General features: G+C 43.9%; 2 protein-coding genes across 6 annotated transcripts in view; one reads left to right on the forward strand and one right to left on the reverse strand.

Moving 5' to 3' along the window:
- Positions 1-1052: 1052 nt before the first annotated feature.
- Positions 1053-9271, forward strand: LOC105559606 (1-phosphatidylinositol 3-phosphate 5-kinase). 2 transcript variants are annotated; one of them, XM_012008028.1, is made up of 14 exons: positions 1053-1304; positions 1503-1708; positions 1789-1978; positions 2054-2288; positions 2374-2580; positions 2665-2879; positions 2953-3295; positions 3394-3754; positions 3836-4106; positions 4203-6798; positions 6885-7435; positions 7606-7938; positions 8004-8165; positions 8243-9271. In XM_012008028.1, the coding sequence occupies exons 1-14, from the start codon at positions 1190-1192 to the stop codon at positions 8446-8448; spliced, it is 5991 nt and encodes a 1996-aa protein (XP_011863418.1). In that variant the 5' UTR covers positions 1053-1189; the 3' UTR covers positions 8449-9271. The 2 variants fall into 2 exon arrangements, with proteins under 2 accessions (XP_011863418.1, XP_011863419.1); XM_012008029.1 differs by lacking the exons at positions 1053-1304; positions 1503-1708; positions 1789-1978; positions 2054-2288; positions 2374-2580 and having other exon boundaries at positions 2768-2845.
- LOC105559605 (UBA-like domain-containing protein 2) overlaps positions 9058-24643 on the reverse strand; it is a 22274-nt gene continuing 6688 nt past the window's right edge. For 2 of the 4 annotated variants that reach the window (XM_012008024.1, XM_012008025.1), the window contains exons 2-5: positions 18994-19305; positions 18832-18906; positions 12719-12812; positions 9058-11665 (exon numbers count right to left, since the gene is read on the reverse strand). In XM_012008024.1, coding sequence (XP_011863414.1) covers positions 11502-11665; positions 12719-12812; positions 18832-18906; positions 18994-19119 — 459 coding nt within the window. In that variant the 5' untranslated portion in view covers positions 19120-19305 and the 3' untranslated portion in view covers positions 9058-11501. The remainder of the gene's footprint in view (positions 11666-12718; positions 12813-18831; positions 18907-18993; positions 19306-24643) is intronic. The other 2 variants (XM_012008026.1, XM_012008027.1) reach the window with 2 other exon arrangements.

Raw genomic sequence — 24643 nt, forward strand, 5'->3', positions numbered from 1 at the left:
TATAAGTTCATTTTGAGTATAAGCTAACAATTTCGAAAATTTTATTGAGTCAATGTTTTCACACATTTAATTGCATAATTTTCAACAAATTAATATACGCGCGGTGATACGACACATGTCTGGACCCGCCTTAACAGACAGATCGCCAAAGACCCGGGTAAAGTCATGGTGGAAAAAGAAAGGTGAGTCAAGGCGCAGCGTAATTTCACCGACCAATAGTAAGCTGCCAGCATGTCAGCCATTACTGCGGGGGAACCAGCAGATATTCAAAATAATAGAATGAATAAAATGCATTTTCTTGCATAAAGAAGTGGCCGTTTATTTATTTTTTCGTGAACAATCAAATTAGGATGCATTTTTATTTCTAAACAAAATATAAGTCACTGAAAAATATTTTATTATGACATATTTTATTATGACAAGTTTCCTAACCTTTTCACATTAATATTCGTTTAGTTCTGTATTGCAGAAGTTCTTTACCGTGCCAAACTTCCATATCAAAATAACAAATTAAAAATTAAATTACCTGTTGAAAAAGTCATCGGAGAAACTATCTGAATGAATAAATATATCTTTTTAGAAGATTTTGGCAACTCTCAGATTACAGTCATGTATTATTATATGTATATAATACATATATGACACCATGTATACCATGGTATATGTACATGACCAAGACCAAAGTATGTGTTTGTAAAACAAGATGGCTGATTTGATGAGTTGCGCAAAGCGAACGAAAATTGCAGGTCGCGCTGACTTCACCTTTTCTTTTTCCACCATGGGTAAAGTCGAAACCACTGTACACTATTACCGACAGCTTTGTCCCTATTAGGTGCGAGTCTGGACTAAATACATCCGATTTTATCGACAGAATTGCCTACATTTAGTCTGGACTCGCACCAAAAGGCAAAATTTGTCGGTAAAATGGAATATATCGGCACTAGGAATGTCGGTGCCAGCGGTCGCCACGGTCGCGCGAACATCTGAATCTGATCGGCTGTCAAACGAACTCCCCCCTGGCCCCTCGTTCCCGTGGGCCGTGCGTCGCATCTGTTCGGCAGGATCCGCGAAGACACGAGCGGGATCGGGTGTGAGCGAGGTGGAGATATGAACGGCGGGGACGTACGCTCGTGATCGTCGTGGCCTCGCACAGCTTCAAGATGCGCGCGAGGAGGTAGTATCGGCGAGAATGAACACGAACATGAATTCGCCGTCGAAGCTGACGGAGTTCGCTCCGTTGAGCCCCGAGGAGAGTCAGCCCGTCGTAGCGTCGCTCTTCTCCAAGTTCTTCAGTTTCACTCGGAGTTCGTATCCTTACGTTATCCTACGCGCGTATGCATAGTTCATCAGCGCGTTATCGCTGTATCAATGTATGCTATTGCGATAAAAGGCCGCGTCTTTATTGCGGTGCTTTCGCCGAGGCTTGTTAAGCCGACGCTGTTGTAACGACAAAAGGGCAGCGCCTCTGAAACAATTTCTGATTGTGGCGATCAACATTTCAGACAGCGCCAACGATTCCACGGTGTCCTCCAACAACGACGAGCGCAGCTCGTCGGACTCGGAGTCCTGGAAGCAGTCGGAGAGCACGGAGCAGACCCCGGACGACGACAGCAGCAGTATAATAAATTTCCCGCTGGACACCAGCGAGGGCCGTAGCTTGCCAAACGTTTTGAAACGCATCAGTAACATCGTAGCGTTGAGAAGTAACGTGAGTCACAGAGGGTCTCCTTGCGCCCTGTTGCCTTATCTAACAAGTGTTGGGATGAAAATTTACCCGCATTGTTGCAGAATCTACGTTCGTACAAGGATTCTCAGTTGAGAAGCTTCTGGATTGCGGACAGCGTGAGCAAACAGTGTTACGAATGCGGCGAGAGATTCACGATGCTTCGACGGAAGCACCACTGCCGTGTGTGCGGGCAAATTTTCTGCTCCAAGTGCTGCTCCGATCATATACCGGGGAAGATCATGGGGTGCACAGGTATCACAAGTCTATCGAAACGTGTGCCTGTACGTGCGATTCCTTCACGTCACTCCTTTCTCGTTCGTTTTCCAGGAGATCTTAGAGTTTGCACGTACTGTTGCAAAGTGGTCCTTTCCTACCTGCAATCGTCGGACATGAGGAGCGATTTGTCGGCAGACTTGAAAGCTGTGCAGGAGGATCTTCAGGTGAAGTACGGAAATGACTCGCCGCTGCTGGCGCGAAAGCACGCTAACGAAACCATGGACGATGAAACGTCGACGTGTCGGAAGCCAAGCGTGGGATACATGGAGGAGAATTACGCGACCGGGTACGAGAATTAATCCACATGCGTCTATCAGCGTATACTCGATTTTTCTTTTTTTTTTTTTACAAATTACATTTGCATTTTACAGATCGAGCGGCAGCTACTTGACGTCGCAGGAGCGCTCGCTCGTGTTACAAAACTCGGCCTCTTTAAGGATGATCTGGGAGGAATTGTTCCGCTCTAGTCAGGCCATTCAGTTGCAGACGCATAGGATTCGATTGAAGAGCTATCATAATTGTTTTCTGGCGAACGAATTGGTGAATTGGATGATAGTTCAGAATAAGGCGGCCACTCGGTACATGTCCAATCCGGCGGCACTAGACTGCCACTTCTAATTGAGCTAATTGTCTCGAATTGGCATGCGTTTCTTTCTTTTCAGCGTGCAGGCGACTGCGATAGGCCAGGCGTTGCTAGAAGCGGGCTTCATCGAATCGGTCGTCGCTGATTACGTGTTCAGCGATTCGGCGACCGTGTTCAGGCCGGTGCCGTTGTCCTCCCTGCAAAACATGGACTTGTTGGCGGAAAAGCGAACGGCGTGCGACGCGCAGGAGCCAGCCTGGGTAAAAACTATTCCTCAACATGACTCGGCTACGGGTAATAATACGACAGGTTGAGATTCTCGACGACGAGACGAGCGATTGCTCAACAATGTCCGACCTGCTTACAGATTCTGAGAGCGAAACTCGACCGATGAGCTCGCACTCGCAAACCTTCGGTCGTTTACCGTCGTCCAGTTCGAGCTTTTATTTGGACCTGAATCTGGAGGCGTCCACTGTCACGTTAAAGAGACCAACCTCGGAGGATTTAACTGCGATTTCGGTCGACAGTAGCGACGGCATAATCGAGCAGAAGGAAATTAATCTCAAATCGCACGACTGCAATCTCAAGATGTGCGACGTTCTTTTGAGCGACACGCTTCAGGTGCACGAATTCAAGGAGAAAAACGGTTGGCACAGAGCGACTAATCTGAGAACGGCCTTTGGCGAATTGAGCGCGTACGAGTGTTTAACGTAAGTTTGTTTTTTTTCGGTACTTGGTAGTTAACGCAATTAATGATAACAGCAATAGAATAGAAACGGTAAATGTGACACTTGCTTGTATCTTGCAGATCTGCGTACAAAGCGCACGAAGACTCTCTTATTAAACAACTTCTCAGCAAGGAGGGCTTGTCGCAAACATGGTCGAATACGATTCTGTCTATTGCGCATCAGATAATCGATCAAGTTAGGCCAGATCTAAATCATGACGCGGACAATTTGGACATTCGACAGTACGTGCAATTCAAGAAATGCCCCGGTGACAGCAGAGACGACTGCGAGATCGTGTCCGGCATAATTTGCAGCAAGAATATTGCTCATCGCGGTATGAACGCCATGATCGCCCATCCGAAAATCTTATTGTTGCAATGCGGACTGATGTATCAGCGCGTAGAGGGCAAACTGATAAGCCTGGAGCCTGTAATGATGCAGGTACACAGTAAACTTTCGTAAACTGCACGTTATTGTTAAAAATAACGCTGCGATATTTTAATTTTTCCAACCAATTCCCAGGAGAGCGAGTATCTCGGGCACACGGTGGCGAGAATCACCGCTCTGGGCCCGGACGTGGTACTGGTACATCGATCCGTAGCCAGATTAGCTCAGGATAGACTGAGAGAATGCAACGTGACATTGGTGCTAAATGTGAAACTTAGCGTACTGAAGAGAGTCGCGCGATGTACGGGCGCTAGTATTGTAAACACCATAGACGCGCACATAAGCGCGAGATACATGCTTGGCACGTGCAAGAAATTCTATTTGAGAAACTTTCCAGACGAGCGGAGTAAGTGTACAATCATATGTGTATTGTATACGAAACGTGTATAAATATATATTTCATAATTTTAATTAACTATTTTTTTCCATCTTTCCCTCTCAGGAGGTGTCAAGACACTAATGTACTTCGAAGGCTGTGCAAATCCGCATTTAGGCGCAACGATTGTGTTGCGAGGCGGGTCACAATCCGAATTGAAGAAGGTGAAAAACATCACGTCGATGATGATCTTCGCAGCTTACTCGTGGCGTCTCGAAAAGTCATTTCTCATGGATGAGTTTGCTAAACCGCCGTCACCCAAGGACAATTCGTTTCTGGACGAGACATCGCAAAAGGATTCTTCGAATGGCGAGGAGACCGAGAAGCTCGAGAGCTGCGTTATCAATGAACAGACGCAGAATGAAAACGTCTACGACTCTGAGAGTATCTTGAGTGCAAATTCTTTAAAAGAGGTGTCGTCGATGTTAACAGAAGATTCTGATCCTTACGACACCTTAAAGTTGTTTAAGGCAAAGTTGAAACCATCTCTGCACGAGTCGAAGGATATCGCGCCAATATCTTGCGAGAACGATACGGTTCTACGTAACAGTGATAAATCTAAAGATTTGGTAGTAAATACCTTGGGCTCCGATTCCGACGTCACGGAGGAACGTAATGACTCGGTGAACCTATTCGCGAGCAAAGAGACGTGCGTCGAGCGGAAAACCGACGAACTCGTCGACAAGGCGAAGTTGAAAGACAGGATTTCCTCCGAGGAGAAACGAATCTATGGGGAGTCCATAAGCGATCGGAGCGATCCGTTACATCAATATTTAAACGAGGATGACGAGGATGTGTTCAATCGTACGAGTCCGAGCGGTCAGCGTCTGAGCGTCGCTGACTTTCCGCTCTTCAACAAATTCAAGAAGGCACTCGAGGACACGGTGCTGAGCGTGTCGCCGTATTTGAAATTTTCGATACCCTATCTGGAGACCGAACTCGGGAGGAATTGCGTGCTGAGGAGCTTCTTCCCGCGAGAGATCTATTACTCGGCGCAGTTTGTCGACAATGTCAAGGAGACCAGGACGAACAGCGTGGCCGTGAGCGAGCAGCTCGAGAACCGCGAGTGGATGAACGTCCAGCTGAAGTCGCAGCATCCGTTCGTCCAGGCTCGTCTGACCACGGACGTCGACGGTCGCGAGGTGCAGGGTCTACTGGCGAACTTCCGTGCGTGCGGCAACAGAATTTATCCGACGCATAACGTGCTGCTGGAAAGAACGCAGCAGCAATCACCGACGGCACTCGAGAGTAACGAGCAGCAGATACCTTCCTGGTCGGATTGTTTGGATCCCAGCAGCCACCAACGCCTGTCCGTCCTGTTCTGCAGCTTCTCGCACACTGGCAACGACACTCCGGCGTTCTGCGTGAACCCTTGGGTCGTAAACATGACGATGTACGGGCAGAACGACATCGCGCTCGGCCGCTTCTTAGAGCGTTACTGTTTGACGACGGAATACAAATGTCCGGCTCAAGATTGCCGCGCGCAAATCGCTCAGCACGTCAGGCGGTTCGCACACGACGGCGGCTGCTTGCATATCAGCCTCAGCGAGATGAGCTGCGAGCCGTTCGTGCAGGAAGACGCCGATCAGATCCTGATGTGGAGCAAGTGCGTCGCCTGTAAGAGCGTGTCGCCGGTGGTGCCGATGTCAGGCGACACGTGGTGCCTGTCGTTCGCCAAGTATCTCGAGCTACGCTTCTACGGCGGCGTCTACGCAAAACGTGGCATGGACGCGTGTCAGCATTCCCTGCACCACGATCACTACCAGTACTTTACGCGCAAGAACATGCTGGCCGTGTTCAAATTCACCAAGATCTCCCAGTGGGAGATCTCACTGCCGCCGCCGCTGATCAACATCATCTACGATCCGAAGCAGCACGTCAACGTGATTGAGGAGATGAAGAGCGTGACATTGAAGGGCGACGAGGTGTTCACGGCGATACGAGAGAAGCTGACGGGTCTGCAGACGGATTTGGAAGGGCTGAGCCTCGCCAAGCAGCAGCTGGCCAAGGATCAGCAGTATTTCAAGAACAAGATCGAGGAAATCCAATTAAAGTTAACGTCGCCGACGTTGGAAAACAAGAAGCTGGAGGGTAAAACGTCGGAGAGGCAGGTGCAAGGGTTCATGTTCAGAATCGAGGACGGCATCGTAATACTCAAGCGGCTCATCGCGGAGGCTGTGTTCACGTGGAACAACAAACTGTCGGAGATGTCGGCCAAGAAGAAGGACGAGCGGCCGCGCCGTTTCACCGAGCGATCCATGACAGTCGGCAGCAACAGCATAGTCGAGACCGACGGATACATCACAGAGGACACTGCGTCGGAGTCGCAGGTCGAAGACCTGAGCCCCATGTCAGCCGATTACAACGCCATCGACGTGATCGCCGCGGCGCAGAGTGACTTCCAAGCGTCCGAACTGATCGACAACTCTGACAACGAGCCGCCGGAGGCCGCCAATAATCCCGACAACGTCGGCACCGTTCAGGGCTCGCCTAAGATGCATCAGAGGTCGCACTCCGACGTTCTGCCCCTGTCCTCCGACGACGTTCAGGATAAGAAGAAGAAGAAGAAGACGATCCTGTCGCAATTGCTACCGTCCGTTTCAGTGAACCATACGATATCGAGTCCCTTGGGGCCCTTGGAGCACTACTTGTTGCCTCTCGGGTATGTCGCACGATTTGTAATTTCACTCTGCGGCACTGTGGACTCTGTGAAATGAATATAAAATAGTTTGTACTTAATTTTTGCAGATCCGTGGTACCCATAGTGGTCTACGAGTCCGAGCTCTCGTCCATAATTGCATACGCCCTGGACTCACACGACTACAAGCACGCGTTGCAGGAGCTCTTGCGTACAGCGAAGGGGCCAGAATTGAATCCCAGTCCATTGAGCAAACGCAAGTTTCCCGAGGGCAGGGACAGCACCCTCGACCAGGTGCAACTGGGCGAGTTCAAGCGGCCGTCCGTGCTGTCTTTCTTCCGAGGCAACAGTCCCAATCCAGCCAGTAGTCCTATCGAATCCGACAAGAACGTGTCGAGCACGGAAACCAGCGGCAGTGGCGCCGCTGGCCTCGACGTCGACGACGACAAGAAAGCGATCAAGCAGCAGAACTATATCGAGGTGCAGTTTAACGACGCCACGACCAATTTCTTCTGCAGGATATACTTTGCCGCGCAGTTCGCCGCGCTGAGAGAGAACGTTCTGCCCTGCGGCGAGGACGGCTTCACGAGGAGCCTGAGTCGGACCGTACAATGGACGGCGAGAGGCGGGAAGAGCGGCAGTACCTTCTGCAAGAGCAGAGGTATGATGTCGTGCGCTTCGTTTAGTTATACATCCCGCAAACTGCATTTCAACCTGCATCCATCGTAGTTAGTCTGCGATAAGATAAAGGAAAAAATATGCATTCTACAAAAGAGTCTTTGATGGCCCTTTAACGGATTACAGCGCATTATCGAGATTTTCCCTTTGCAGATGATAGATTCATCATAAAAGAGATGTCTCGACTAGACATGCAGATCTTCCTCGATTTTGCGCCCAACTATTTCGCCTACATGGAAAGGTGTCAGCAGAGCAAGCAACCGACATTGCTAGGCAAGATAGTCGGTGTCTACAGAGTGTCGTTCAAAAACAACACGACCAACGCGGCGCTTCGTACTAGCGTGCTAGTAATGGAGAATCTCTTTTATAATCGAATCATAACCGACAAATTCGACCTGAAGGGATCCGTGCGGAATCGACTGGTGAATCTGGACGACACGTGCCACGAGGGCGAACTGGTCTTACTGGACGAGAATTTGTTGAACAGTACGTATCCTCCGAGTACCCACGAGTGAGTATCGCTCGTAGAATTGATAGCATTCGCATTTCAGTGAGCTGTGACTCCCCTCTGTACATACGATCGCATTCCAAGACAGTATTAAACCGAGCCATCGAACAGGACACCAAATTCTTAGCCGATAACTCTGTAATGGACTATTCTCTATTGGTAGGCTTGGAACCGAGCTCCGACGAACTCGTACTCGGTATAATAGGTAAGAATGACCGGCAATATACCGTCGTCTCGCCGACTGGCGTCGATCTCACTCGTTATCTCTCGCAATTCTCCTAGATTATATAAGAACGTTCACGTGGGACAAGAAACTGGAGACAATGGTGAAGAAATCCGGTATACTGGGTGGCCAAGGTAAATTGCCGACCATAATATCGCCGGAGGAATACCGCGCTAGGTTTATAGCCGCGATGCATCGCTACTTCCTGCCGGTGCCGGACCGATGGTCGGGTCTGGGTAAAAGTGTCGAGATACCGCCGCAGTAAATGTAACGTTTAGCGAAAAGCTAAAAAGCTACGAAACGCTATTTTATATACGCAGCCATTGCACAATCGGTGTAGATCTTTTCGTTTTTGCGCGTTGGCAAAAATACGAGCACGTCGTCTACCTTCGTCGTGTATATTTGTATATTTTATACCGTGATAACACACTCGAGAAATCATCACTGGAAAGTGATATCGATAGTTACCAGTTTTAAGTAACTTATTAATTGCTACGTAACGTTAATCGATATTTTAACTTCTCGCGCGGAAAATCATCTTCGACGGCTGCTCCGTAAGAGATTACGTGTACGGTGTACATATCTTACATCACATGCATCAAGCGACTGTACATAATCTAGTCATCTTTCTAACATACTTTAAGAGAATGCTAGAGTGATTTTGCACTTTTGACACCTTTTGCTCCTAGAACTGTCAATTGATGAAAACATTTGTCTAACATACAAATGTTTTCACGAATTGACAGTTCTAAGAGCAAAAGATGCCAAAAGTGCAGAATCACTTCAGCATTCCCTTAAAAGCGATTGCTCGTTCTGAAACTTTAAAGTACAAAGATACCAATGGAACTAGAGTACGAATAAAGAGATGAAGAAGCACCATTATCAATATTTTATTTAATTTTTCAGAATTATGTACATGACCATTATCTGTCTTTGTAATAGTCAAATAAACAATAATCATCATAATTTCAACATAGCAAAACACTCTCGTTCTTCGTCGATAGTTTTGTATCATCTTTGAATACAGCCTAGACAGCCAGTACACAAACGTAAGGAAGATATTAAAGCGTGTACCTTATTGGAAAAAATATCTTGTACTTTGCAAAGTACCTTTTCTTTTCTTACGACTAAATATCTACTATTTATTTACATAAACCCATTAACAAAGTTATACGACGCCTGGATACTATTGCGTGAAAGTTAAATTATCAAATTAAGCTTGGACTGAAAATTTTTATTCCGATCGAGACTACTTATGATTAACAAATAAAAAGGATCGAATATACCGTGTTGCGCAAAGACACTTTACTGTCACATATATCGAGAGATTATAAAGAATAAAGAATTCTCAGTTGTTTTACGTTGAGGATCCTATTTCCGCACTACAGCCGTATCAAATTATGACGTTAACACACACAGCCAGAAGTCATGCGAATATTTTTCCTGTAATACAATAGACTAGTCCTACGTGTACCTTTGACATTATCGATTAATTAAATATTTTAAACACATTCGTATTACATTTATGCAATAATGTAAAATAGTAAACGAAAGAAAATTTTTGAAGTATATTTGATCAATCTATAATATTTAATGTGAATAATAGCACACAAAAGAATTAATGTATTATTTAATGTAACGAAAGGAAAAAATTCACACGATTTTTCCACTTCCAATATCATAATTCAATGAGGTTGCAGCGAAGGAGAAACAGGAGCCTCAAACTAGAAACAGACTTCTAAAAAGCTGTGAGAAACTAAATTCGCTGCTACATCGAATAAATAGAGTCTTAATGGAAACAAATATGTATCTATAGTACATACGAATAATCGTCCATGTATGTTACGAGAAATATAATGAAAGATACAGAGTTCCATATATTCGGATATTGATATACTATGATATCAGAATTGTATTGCCAGCTGCCATACAAGAGCGTTCTTTTGTTGAAACTTCGTCAAGTCTAAGTGCTGCGTAAAACCAGGCAGTAATCTCTAGTATATTCGCGAGTAGCCGAAACAATCGAATCAAGAATTCCTCACCGGGCATACTGTGCTCCCCTGAATCAATCATCCTTCAGACTATTATACTCTTGTCGCTTCCTCGGTTTCATTTTACTTACTTTTTACATAGTTATTATTTATTATGTAAAACGAATGTCACATAACTCGGGATTACTCTTTTTACAAATTTTTACACGTTAGAGCTCCGTTTATTATACTTAGCCTCGTATATATAGGTATATATATGTATATATACGTATATATATACGCATATATATATTTATATATTTATACCATCGAAATATCTTATGGAAATGGCACGCGTCGCGCGAGTAGCGCGTGCCGCAAGCATCACTAGTTTAAGATAACAGCGAAAAGATCCGTAATAAAACACTCGAGTTCGGTTAAATGAATGGGTCTGCGGAGAGGGGACATTGTGCAGTAGCGATTCGTCTTCCGTCTACATTAAGGACTACGTACGTTTTTCCCGTCGTCTTCCGCGAAAGGGTGCGATAAAGTAAAGTTTTCAAGTTAACCGAGAGGAAACTGTACCCTCGCAACTCTTTTGTACTGTGGTGTGGAAGTGATGGCGGAAATTCATCCTCTAGGTCTAACGGTGGTGTACGGTGAATCTGAGAAACAGTCACGTGTCTATAGCTTCTAGGGAGATTAGGAAGTCAGATTGGAGCCGCTCTCTCACAACTGCGATTGATCCAAATTGTCGATGTCTTGGACCGTTTTGGACCGCCTACTGAGGTGATCTCGACGTGTCAGAGAGGAAAAAAGAAGGCTCTTCGATATGACTCTTTCGTCTCTCCTTCCTCGCTCGCGTTTCGTATTGGCCATATACGTATATACGAGTATATACATATACAGCGGACTACTTCTACGCTAGACGTCTCGAGGAACCCGAGAAGATCCAACGATCGAAATACGCGTCGCTCTCTCATCATTATCATTGGGGGAATCAACGCCCGGACTTTTTCGCGCGTTCGCACGTCGCTTATTGTACGTGAATAACGTAATCTAGCGATCCAGTTCCAATCTGCAGAAGAGGTCCTCGCGCGGCTGCGATCTCGCGAATCCCGCGAATTTCTCCTCGTTCTCTTCCAACGGAAGGACGCGCTTTCTCAGAAGACACGGGGGGGAGCGCTCCTCTCCTTTCCCGTATATACGTTTCTTCACTTCCCTCTTCCTTCCTTCTCACTCTTCCATGCTTAGAGCACACTACTTTGTTCTCCAAAAAACGTTGTCGCGCGGTGTCCACGCGACGACGCTTCGTGCCTCGCGCATACGCCAATTAGCACAGTCATTTTTATCTCTGCGGCTCGCCCAGGCCGAATTGTGTCTGTTGCGATTGCGTCTGTTGCTGTGTCGTGTTGCCGGACGCGCTACACCGGCCACCGGCGGCGTGGTGCTGCACGATGCCCGCCATCGGTGTCGCGCCCGCCTGAAATCCATTCTGGCTCGGAGACATCCCTGCAACACGTTCAATAAAATAATCTCTGAATATCGTTAAGTGCCCTACGACTGATACGGCATGTTTTTTCTTAATTCTAGAACGGTGCACATATTTTACCCTTATTACGGTTCACATGGGTACGCGGTACCCAGCTGACATAACATGCTGTAACTCTAGCTTGCAATTTTTGATTTTCTTTGATAACCACGCGGAGAGGATTTTCTTTCAAAATTTGCCCTGAAAATCGTATAATCGTGGGACAACATTGGCAGTTTGAAGAACTTTATGAGTTTTTTTTTCAATTTTACCATACATTTTACTAGTAAAAGAGTATGCTACTAGTAAAATGTATGCTAAGTATAATTACTAGTAAAAAGTATGATAAAATTTCAAAAAACTCATAAGATTCTTCGCAATGCCATGTTGTTCCGCGATTACATGGTTTTCGGGATTTTAAATTTTAGGAGAAAATTCTCTCCGCGTGCAGTGAATTGAATGCACCAGACTGTAAGTATACGCGTTTAGAAATCGAGACAAGGTGAATTGAATAATTAGTTAACGAACTACGACCTGTAGAAGAGGCGTGTTGAAAAAGTCGAAAAATCTCTGAGAAAATAGAAGTGCTCTACGTGTGACCCGGTGTTACCGTTCTAGGGTTAATTGCATATCACATAAATATAATATTAGTTCAGCCTAATGTTTCACCGGTGGCATTTTCGGAAGAGATACTGTCGAAATAGGCAAATAAAAAATGCCACGTAAAAATGCAATTGATTCAACCGATAACGAGCTGTTGCGAAGCCTCGTTAAATCGATTATAGCGTAAAAGTATTATCTATAATTTTATGCGCCGTGTGTAAAACGAAAAACATTGGAAAAATTAAATTACACGTGGAGAATGCGCGCGGAAAATAACGCTCGCTAAAATATACAGCGTGTATAAAATTATAAATAGAACTCCGTTCTGAAATTTTACGCGAATTACGGGTCGTTCAAAATGGGCTCACGAGACAGTTTACACGACGTTTTAATTGCTAGCACACGTTGGAGCAATAGCCGCCATAACTTACCCGATGGAGTTTTTTCGCCTGCAGACATTTTGGAAAACGCCAGCAACGCGTCCGGGAAATTCGGCGGGGTGGCTGGCGTGTTGCATGGTGTTATCTGCAAATACCAGAACAGTCGTCTCTTTAGAAATGTTTAAAGTCATCGATGAAAATTTGAATTACCCCGGAATAAATTTCTTTGATCGTATTTTACCTTTGCTTTAGAAAATGAGAAAACTCTGTTAAATTTTCCTTAAAACAGTTTAGAAGAAAACTTTATAAAAATCTAAAAATTTCATGATTTATGTACTTTGATGTTGAAATTTTGTTTTCTAAACTGTTTTAAAGAAAATTTAACACAGTTTTCTCATTTTCTAGAGCAAAGATAAAATACGATCAGTGACATTTATTCCGCACAGGTAATTAAATTTTTCTAGATATAGCATATATATATATATATATAGTATTCGTAAATAAAAATCGAGGAGATAATTTCGATCTTCAAATAGCAGGTTCTATAGTTAAAATACTCAAGTGGGAAAGTGTGAAGCGTTTACTCAAAATTGGAAATAGGATAAAAACTGACGTAAGCACCCGTGTATTTTAGTGGAAGGTCGAACACAAGAAAATCTATCGGACATACGTAAAAGACCATTAGCTAACAGGGTCGTTGAACCTTTCGCTCCTGCACGTGACGACGGTCAGGTATCAAGATATGGATATACGATGGCGAAACAATACACGGGGACATGTGTATTAGCACGGCAACGACCGGCTGCGATAATTCACCACCGATAAGCGGCTATTAAATAACCGCCATCGACCATGTTCTCTCACAAAGTTGAGAGCCTTGTTGCTTTTGTATTTTCAATATGTTTCATGAATGAGCTACGTAATTGCTCGAGATAAGTTTATCTCGGTTACATGGATCTCTCGATGACCCACGACTGTACTTAAATTTCAGCAACAAAATATTACGAAAGAGATGATTCGCGAAACGTGTGACTCTTCTCGTTTTGTGCCTTTTACCTAATTAAACGCCCCCGCTCTTATCTTCCGTCAGAGAAGCTTCCGCTCTTTGACTTTCTTTTTGTACGATCCAATGATTATTTTACGGATAGATCGAAAGGCTGGCATTTTCCGATCGTTGGCACGATTTGTACGCGGAATCGCCAACACAGGAATGATTTACGTTTCTTTCTACAAAACCTAATTTACAATGTGCTCTTTGCATCTAGAAACATTCTATTTTATATAAACAAATCAAAACGCTTAAAAAATTATTCGATAATCTACGATTGTACAATGTGGCTTGCACAAATTTTTTAAACATACTTATTGATTACAAAATAAAAAGTTTCTAGACGCAGAGAGCATATTGTAGATTAGGCTTCAAGGTGAGAAACAATCCAAGTATCGAGCGATCACTCAACATTTATAATACACAAAAGCAGAAACTCGTCTGTAAAGTAACATTTCGCGTAATTATGCGGAGAACGGGTCTCGTCCTTGGACAGATGAAACAATATATGCAAATTACAGCTCGAGCGAAGATAATGCGGGACAGCCACGTGAGGTGAGAGGAAATCGGAAGGCAGCGTGCAAATCATGCCGCGGTTTCGTCCAGTCCCGCGGATGAGATTTGGCACACGACTGATTGGAATGTGCCGTCGTCGTCGTCGTCGTCGTCGTCGCCGAGACCGAGGATGATATTCATAGTCAGATCTTATACTTAAGCTCATCTTTAGATACTTCGTATAGCCAATGAAATACAGCATCTTAAGATAAACTTAAGACGAACTTCAACATAATGCGTAAGAATAATAGACTGTAATTGATCAATTCAGACGCATAAAAATTGACCAATCATAGTCGACTATTCTTAAGGCCTGCGTCCACGAAGCTAGAGCTTAGCCCAAGTTTTACGACTGTGACTCTGAGATTCACCTTGTAGACCCCGCGTAAGATCTGACTGATCGAGGGGTAAACCGTTGAGAGCATTGTAGTGTACAGATTTGCGGCATTACTAGACGTTACTAAGCATTTTCTGGGCATTAGGGTCTGTGCTCGCGATGCTGGGAACTTGATCCAAGTTCTAGCGTCGTGAACGCAGGCCTTAAGAATAGTCGACTATGATTGGTCAATTTTTATGTGTCTGACTGAATTGACCAATTACAGTCGATTATTCTTACGACTGCTACTATGAGACTCACATTCTAGACCCCACATAAGATCCGACCGAGGGGTAAACCGTTGAAGGCATTGCAGTGTACAGATTTGCGGCATTACTAGACATTACTAGGCATTTTTTGACATTAGGGTCTGTGTCCACGATGCTGGAACTTGGACCAAGTTTTAGCATCGTGGACACAGGCTTTTGGTGGGTGTCATTTGGTCTTGCTGGGGCGTTATAAAGAACTTAAAAAGATTAAAAAATGTAAAAGAATACAAAATAAGATAATAAGATAAAGTAATAATATCCACTGGGCATTACTGTCGAATTTTTATGCATTGACGTACGTGAGTTTGATCAGTGGTTTTACCCCTCGGATCTGACTATGAATACCGGCCCGAGAATAGTAATGCCGTTGCCAGCGGTTTTTCCTCAGTCTTCCATCTCGGCAGCGTCTCACCTTAGATCTCGGAGTTAATCGAGAAAGAGCTGCTCTTGACTCTTGCCGCACGAGGCCGCGCACTCGACTCAATTATTGACTTGTCAATTACGGCCGCGTTTGAGCAATTTCCAGATAAAACGTTATCGCGCCGTTATTTCCATTGTTACCGCGACATTGTCGCCGCGTTCAACCAGCGGAGCTGCAAATTGGATCTCTCGGACGTGGCCGGATGCTTACTTCAAGGCGCAATCGCGTCCCGAACTTCCCCTCCTGCTCAACCGTGACTCGAGAATTACTTGTATCGTGATTTTTGCGGGAGAAACGTTATTTAATAAGAGATCGTTTTTAACCGGGGTTTCCATTGTGCGCGCCTATTAACCCACAACGTCGGGTCGCTCACGACCCACGCTGCATTTTCTTCGCCTGCACGCGCGCGCACCGATACAATCTTAACTAAAAATAATTCCGGTAATATTAGTATCTCTCGTGTCTTCTTCCATTCTGATGTTTATACTTTTTTTTTCACTTAAATCTTTTTATTTACGTTTTACACGTGTTTCACATGCGGCTGCGGGATCAATGAAGGCTGTGCGGTGCACCGGACTTTGTAGGAGAATAAAAAGTAAATGGCAGGGAGGTTCTCTCGCGCGAATCTGCTCGGGTTACCAGAATAAACGACGTATCGGGTCGTGCCAAATGTAGCGTATCAAAATCCGTGTAGAAGACCGCGTTTGCTTTTTTTTCCCCTGGAGGGGGAGGGGCGGAGGGAGCGCGGAATAGAAATACAATGAAACTGTTCGTCATCGCGCGGTCATCTCGCGCAGCTAGGAAATCGCGCGGGACAAAGAAGCCCGCGAGAACGGGCGATTAATCAAAGAGCAGCTGCGAATCGTCGCGGAAGGGACGATAGTCAGCCTCGTTGAAGGTCAGACACGCGCTCGAATCGATTTTCCCGTCCGTGTGTTGTCCGCGCGTTAACGCGACGCGAGACGAGGACGAGGATTCGCGAATTGGCTACCCCCGGCCGTATCAGTCCCGTGTTCCCTCGCACGGTGATCTCTCGTGCTCGCTGCGAACCTACTTTTGAATAATCAATAAGACAGGAACACCAGCGGCCGCCGCGCCAGCCTACGCGCGACCCGCTCGCTGAATCCGACGTACTTCGAACGCGACCGCGCGCTCACTCTCTTATGTCACACGCAGGCCGGAGAGGAGACGGCGCTCGGATTGCGGGGTCTATTCGGCGGTAATCGAGCCCCATTAGAAAATTGGAGGGCTGAGAGGCGAATTGAATTACTTTTCGTCGAGTAAAGTCCTCTATTATGAGATAGCAGGTTTTCAGCACCCAAATTCAATCACAAATCTTTTTTCGCAACGATTCCAACAATGAACTTTCCACTGAACAGATTTCGCGCCAAGGGCAATTTAAATTCACGGTGGAATCAACTGTTGATGCCTATTAATTTTACAGAAACCCCGCTATCCCATATTAGGATCCTATCTCATAATAAGGGACTTTACTTCCGGATATAGAGGGCGTTTCCTAAGTAATGTCGAAAACTCCTGGAAGTGATTTCTTGGACGACTTTGAAGGAAAAAGTTCCTACGAACACGGGTCCGGAAACGCTTCTCTGCATAGAAACAATTTTTTCGCTACCGCAGCTAATCATTTGCTAAAAATATTTTAAAACACGGGCCAGGTATGGTCGTCTAAAAGCTTAATTATTGTTATTTATTACTGGCAACCTGAAGAGATTTCTATCTTTGAATTTACACCTACGACCGAAACGATGGTGACTTTCCTAAAGGAAAGTTTTTCCGTATCAATCTCTAGAAGATATGAATTCGGCCATTGCGTCCATGTTGGTGAGAAGAGGGGACGGGAACGGGGATACCGAGGGGGAAACCGCTGACCAAAATCTTGTACACCAATGCCCACTAATGCCCAGTGGGCATTACTTTATCTTATTATCTTTTTTTATCTTATTTATCTTGTTTTATCTTATTGTATCTTATTTTATCTTTATAATGCCCCAGCAAGACGTAATGCCCAAAAAATGCCCTAGTAATGCCCAGTAATGCCGCAAATCTGTACACCACAATGCCCTCAGCGGTTTCCCCCTCGGGGGATACTGAAAAATCGCGTGTCGACAGTTCTGTGTACTGCCGACAACCCGAATCGGCATGCGGTTTAAAGAAAAATAGACGCGAAGATATAATCTTTTGACTGTTTATTGCGACAAATATTGCCGCATGCGTCAGTGGTCGAATTGGTGAGACGCCCGCCTAGAGGGTAGGGAAGTCCAGGTTCAAACCCTGGCTGAGGTAGTTTCTCGCAATAAATTTTCTCTACTAAAACACGGGCCAGTCATGGTTGTCTAAAAGCTTAATTATTAAAAATATTTTGCTGCCATAAACTACACGGAGAGAATTTTTTCTTAAAAAATTAATAAAAATCATGAGGCTCTACTGTGGTTAACACAAATTCGAAGGAATGAGATCTAAAGAGCCGTGACAGGATGTTAGTGTCTAAATATTTCCTGTTTTAAATTTATTGCGAAAAATATTACCTCAGCCAGGTTATTTTTCTTTTCTTAAAATTTATCCTGAAAATCATGTAATTGTGGGACAACATGGCATTTCGAAGAACTGTATCAATTTTTTGAAATTGTACCATACATTCTACTAGTAAAACGTATGGTGTGTAAATGTTTCTGATACTATTTTTTGTAGGATGAATTTCGGATATCGTTTCGAGTAAATTAATTTAATATATATTAAACAACACAGTGCAAATCCTTGGCTTATAAGCACACGTGGGTCAGCGAAATCCGGAAAATTTCAGATCCTTGGCGTCTTAGAAAGCAGTTTTCGAGATCGACGATGCTATGTAAAAAAAAGAGTTACAATGCCAGCCATAAGGTTTGTTGTATGTTGAGGACTTACATAAAATTAAATCGACGATTTCTCCGAGTCTCCCGGGCTCAAGTGCGTAATTCGCGTCATATAAAATACACCGATAAATTTATTAACTGCTCTTGTTTCGTATTGACCGCGCGATGCGTGCCACGAAAATACACAATTATTGAAAAGCTATTAATATATACGGACGCTCGGAAAACACTGGCCGCTGAAATCAACGACAGTTTAGCGTAAGAAATAACTGGCATACGTGATCAATTGACATTTTACATTAACCGTACGTGGTTAACACATATTCTCCTTTTGAATTAACATAAAAAAATAAAAAATGCAAGTATATTACAAGCGTATATTTAATCACGCTCGTTTCTACGACCGGTGTCGTATTCTTCGCTTGTTCAGATTTCATATTACGGGGACAATTTTCGTGCAACGAGTCCAAGCTTCGTCTCGCACGTCCGCACTTTGAATGTTCGAAACCGACGACTCGTCGATGCGGAAATACTCATTGACCGCGCGGAGTGCACCGATGTGTGCACAGTGGTTCGCCTTTACATGGTTTTCTCATCACGTTAGAGGCGAGCGACGTCGTAGACTTACTTGGCCGAAGTGGGTGCCGGCTCCTTGCGCGCAGGAAGGTATCGCCGCCTCTTGGAAGAAAATACTGAGGGCGGTCTGCAACAGAGAAAGCGCACGGCCGTCAGAACACGAGCTTGATTAAATAATCCGGAAAAATGATAAGAAAGTTGGTCGCAAACTGACATTTCTGCTAATATACAGCAGGACCTTTGCTCGGACTTGAATTCTCTGAGCTCTTCCTGCGAAGGCGTCTTTGAGCGCTGAAATTTCCAGACAAAGTTGCAGCGTTCTTAGGCGCAACTTTAACATAAACCTGATTATTATCCGAGCTTCCACTCTCACATGATGGTGAAAGGGAAAGTTTCAAACTCACTTGAAGTAGCAAATACTAAAAAGAAATAGATAACTTCAAGTTCTTTCCAGGTATATAATAAATATCCCTCCTCTATTTCCAAGTTTAAAATAAAGCGGAGTAAAGTGAGCTCCATTGCTGCACTGAGAAAAAAATTATCGCTATTACTAAATATGTTTAGTTAGCAGTATTTTTTCTTCGCTTCAAATACATAATTTATCAAAAAGTATATATTTGAATTAACAAGTATTCGTTCGACAAACAGCATTTATTTCAATCGGGCTTTTTTTTAAACAGATAAAATTCATAAGGCTCTCACGTGACATCACAGATACGAAGTAATAAAAGATACAAGAGCCACGACGGATGTTAGTGTCCAAGTGATTTCAATTTATTATTTTTAATTAACACTTTTCTCAATGTAAAGCAGTGGAAAACAAACAGTTCGATTATCCGTCGGCAATCCCGAAGAAATTGTGAAACAACCGCTCTTCTTTCTCCCCAAGTCTCTTTCGGAAGATCTCGAAACCTTCCGCGAGCTTTAATACACCAGTTTTTTTTATCCGCAGTCTCTAGGCGCGTCAATCTCGCTCGAGTACAAGGGATAGACGCGCACAGCCGTCTCTATGATTAGGAACGACGTAATCGGCCCGAATAAGAACGGATATCATTGAAGCGGCCGTCGCGGCCTTTCGATCGTCCCGCAAGCTGCCTCGTCAGTATTTTCCGATACGCTTTATGGCATCGATATCCGATCCCCCGCGCATCGGATAACCATGCGTTCGCGCTCGCCCAGGAGTCGATAACGATATCCGATAATCGCTGATAACCGCTGTGACACGATGGCAGTTTCAACGGTCCGTCAGTCACCGGCTATTAACGTGTATGAATAATTATCAGTAAACAGCCCCGCTCTCTCTCTCGCCACCTGGCAGCCTGGCTCACGCCTCGCGATAATGATTGAATAACAATTTATTAATTATACAAGTGTAACTCCATTAGAGCAACATTGCTCGGGTCGAGGCGGCAACCGCTTGCCGAGAGCTCGTTATTGCAAGGCGAACGCGTTACGCAATACACCATGACATTCAACCACCGGCCGTTTTAATTAAAGCGCCGGTGATACTCGATACTCTCTCTCGGACACATCGGGAGACGGGGAGGGGGAGGCATTAGCATAAGAATGTAATAGGCCAACGTGTGGCGAGAAACGCGTTTCATATTTCGGTCAGAGCCGCCGTGTTGTAGCGAAAGCGATAAACGCGCGAATGTGGACCGACCGTGTGTGTCTGTGTGGTATTGCCTTCTTTTTTTTTTAAATATTTTCTTCGATGTCGTAAATACAAAACAAAAACACGTTCGACGGGAGGAACAGCGAGGGAAGGGCGGGTTGAATAAAAGATTTACTTGCAAATTTAAGGAGAGAGGGATTTGGAGTACTCGCAAGTCGATAAACAAATCTGACTGAATAAGTAAAACTGGCTTCGTTAGCTTCGTTTCGGAGAACACCGCGTGCGTTAACCGAGCGAGTTACATAATTAACGCGACAAATGTCTAATTTACGACTACGATTATCGCCGTAATTGCATATCGCGATCGCATAATAAAATTCGCAACGCGCGCGCAACGCGATGGACGTCTGACATTTGCTCGGAGGAAGATTATAGTCGAGTTTTTGCCCGCCAAGCGGTCTCTTTGATATTGCATAATTGTAACTTACAGATACCCGCGCTTTGTTTACATAGCGGGTTTTATTTAATCGAGGAGACGCAACGGCGCAACGGGGGAGGACAAAACACGGCCGGGCTTTAACGAGAAGTAAATACAAAGTTCGACGACGAGCGGCTTCGGGGGCACAGCGCGATTGCGCTTTAACGCGCCGCACCGCTCGAGCGGAGAAAGTTCTCGGAACGGGGAGGAATTCGCTGGACAACATTCGCGTTATTATCTACAACTGCCTCGCGGTCCGTTTCGCGACGTCGATCGAAATACAACTGCCAACAGGTTTAGACATCGAGCGAGCGGGCGATTCCAACGTGCCGGACAATTCCAGATCGTTGGAAGCTAATAGCGAATTCGATCGCTTGCACTAGTGCGCACTGAGTGCACACCAGGGCTTGTTTACAGTCAATTCTTATATTTAAGGATCGTCTTAAATATCTCTTGATATATTTAACAAGTAAAATTATCTGCATAGCATCCATACGGATTATTTTTTCGCTAAATACTCTTTGCACGTGTATTTAAAGAGGGATGCTGAAGTGATTCTGCACTTTTGTACCTTTTGCACTTAAAACTGTCTGTTTCGTGGAAACATTTGTGTAATATACAAATTAAATGGCTTACGTGTACAGATCGAAAGCGGCTTGCTATTCCGGCTAAATTAAAGAACAGTATGGCATCACTGAAACTAAGTTTTAAGTCTAATAATAAATAACAGCGAGCAACACACATACTACATGTACTGTATGTGTGTGTGTTGCTCACTATTATTAGTTATTAGACTTACGAACTTAGTTTCAGTGATGCCATATTGTTCTTTCATTTTGCCGGAATAGCAAGCCGCTCTCGATCTGTACACATAAGCCACACAATTTGTATATTACACAAGTGTTTCCGCGAACTGATAGTTTCTAGATTAGAAAGGTGCAAAAGTGCAGAATCACTCCAGCATCCCCTGAAGACAAAGTAAAAATTGACTATAAACAGGCCTTAGTGCGCACTCGGTGCGCACCAGTGCAAGCAATCGAATTCGCTATAAATACAGGTGTGACATTTTGATGTTATTTTTTGCGCTTTACTTTGCCAGATGTTGCGTTATTTTGATGTTATTTTTTGGCATCCTTTGCGTTTTGTTTTTCCGGATTTTGCATTATTTTGATAATGTTTTTGATAATGCCGTGGTCAGAGGTGGGCCGGGCTTCAATAAGACGACTTAGCCCCGGTTTCGCCAACGTCGCTTAACTTTAAACTTAGTTTAATTCGTTCTTTGTCTCTTTCCAACTGTTACTTTAGAAAGAGGCAAAGAACGAATTAAGCTAAGCTTAAAGCTAAACAACATTGGTGAAACCAGGCCTTAATGTTTTGATAGAATCATTTACGACATTTATTAAGGCTAAACATATATTTAAAAAATATAACAAAACATAACATAACATATTCAAATAGCATGGAACAAATTACTGAAATTACATATCATTTTCAGGCTATAAAAGCAGTAACATTTTGCATTATTTTACGTGTTGAGAATCATTTTGGATTATTTTGCGATTTAAAAACGTGTTAAAACGAAGTTGGAGACTCCAAAATGTAAAGAAATGACATTAAAAACGTTCCTGGGGCATTTTGAGATATTTTGCGTATAAAGATAACATCAAAATGTCATCTTTACACCTCTATGCTATAAATGATAGATGGACAAGAATAGAATAGATAGAAAGATAAATGACAAGGTTCGGTCGTCGCCGGTAAAATTAACGAGTGAAAAATTGTTAGACGAGCCAACTGGCAGATGGTTTATTCAATACAATCAATGCAACGACGCTTCGACCATCGGGATTGTAGTCTCATTCGAGCGATGTGTATTAATTCAGCTGATAAGCTTTCTATCGCATCGAGTCTATAAAGGCCTGTGTCCACGATGCTTGATCCAAGTTCTAGTTCCGAGAAATGTGTAGCCAATCAACCTGCAGCTTTTATGGAATAGTTGCATTTGTGCTTCGACTCCCGGCACCGACTTACGTCTTACGACGAAATCGTAAACGGTTACGACAGACTTCTGCTCAGGCCGTTGTAAACCCAGCCTAAGGGTGCTATTAAATTTGTCGTACAACAAATTTTTCAAGCGTGTCGATTGGCTGCGGAATAGAAAAGTTCTCGAGTGTCTAGAAATTTTCTAGCTTGTAGCCAATCCAACACGCCTAAAGAATTTGTCGTACGACAAATGTAATGCGGGGTCCACAACGCGAGTCGACTGCGATTGGTCAATTCTGTCACACACGTAAGAATTGACCAATCATAGTCTATTATTCCTACGACTACGACTCTGCGATCCGCATTGTAGACCCCGCATAATAGTACCCTAAGGCTAATAGTATGAGGAAAGTCCTCTATTATTAGAGAGGTTTCTAATATGAGATAGTGGCTTTCCAACGCCCGAATTCAATCACAAATCTTTTTTTTCGCAACGATTACACAATCCAACAATGAATTTTCCACTAAACAGATTTTGCTCCAAGGGCAACAAATTCATGGTGGAATCACCTGATGACGCCTATTAATTTAACAGAAACCCCACTATCTCATATTAGGATCCTATCTCATAACAGGGGACTTTTCTCGATTCTAAAACTGACGCACACGAAGACATGCCGACACTTGGCGAGATTTTACGAAAACCGAGGACGACAGACTTTTCACGGATTTGACCTTTTCTCTCGACGATCGGGATACAATGCGGCGCGATAATGGGACACTGTGTATACCGCGGTGCACCAAGCTGACGCGTACATACGCGCCGAGGCGAGGCCTAGACGAGGCGAGGCGAAGCGAGGCGAGGCGCGTATAAATACACATTGCCGCATTGTTTACGTTGTGGTCAAAGACACAGAAAGATTCCTCGAGCCATCTCTTATCGTGATGCATTAGCACGCTAGCGTGTCGCAATGTAATGTCTCGCTCTTTCTCTCTTTCTCTACCATTCCTGCGCTCTTTGCTCTAGCGGCATGTATTTAAAAGCGAGTTACGCGATGCTGAACGAGCGAATATGGAAACTTATTGCATGATTTATTCCGACATTTCAGCGCGAAAATGATGTAACGCGAGCGATTAAAGCCCGATCTACGATGCGCTCTTTGCGTCCAGAAACGTTCTATTTTATAGCCGATACATTAAAAAGAAACTTGTGCAAGGTGATAAATTGTACATTATGCATTGTATAATCGTATTATACAGGGTGAGTTTTTTATCTTGAGACAACGAAAAATCTCGAGAACTGCACATCAAATAAAAAAAAGTTTCAGACAAAAGTTGTATGGTTTCGAGGGGGCCATAAGACGGTACCATTGGTTTGACCTTGAAGAATTATTTCAAGGTCACATAAAGGTCACACCAATTTTTTAAAATGACATCCCCTATTTTTTATTACATATTCTTGTAGCTAACCTCGAGAGCTTTCCAAGACGCTATAATAAAGTACTTTTTATTAAGAACTTTTTGAGTTATTAAGGTTTGAAAGTTCCAATATTTTGACGTAAATTACAAAATATCTTGTAAAATATTCATTTTTTTATCATCTTACCTTAATACTTTTTTGAACAGAATAATGATACAAATCAACTGGTGTAAAGAAAACAAACTTTTAAAGAAAAAAAAATTTTTTTTATTGCTTGTTACAAAATTATTTGTTTTCTTTACACCAGTTAATTTGTATCATTATTCTGTTCAAAAAAGTATTAAGGGGATGTTGGAGTGATTCTGCAC

This window comes from Vollenhovia emeryi, unplaced genomic scaffold, assembly GCF_000949405.1.
Source record: "Vollenhovia emeryi isolate VEMERY1.0 unplaced genomic scaffold, V.emery_V1.0 DF939262.1, whole genome shotgun sequence".
In the NCBI taxonomy this organism is placed as follows: domain Eukaryota; kingdom Metazoa; phylum Arthropoda; class Insecta; order Hymenoptera; family Formicidae; genus Vollenhovia; species Vollenhovia emeryi.

Excerpts from the sequence above, each read along its gene's own strand:
- LOC105559606 (XM_012008028.1), top strand. The coding sequence starts at position 1,190 with ATGAACACGAACATGAATTCGCCGTCGAAGCTGACGGAGTTCGCTCCG. Across the intron at positions 2,880-2,952 it reads TCAACATGACTCGGCTACGG|ATTCTGAGAGCGAAACTCGA; the intron begins GTAATAATACGA and ends ACCTGCTTACAG. Across the intron at positions 4,107-4,202 it reads AAACTTTCCAGACGAGCGGA|GAGGTGTCAAGACACTAATG; the intron begins GTAAGTGTACAA and ends TTTCCCTCTCAG.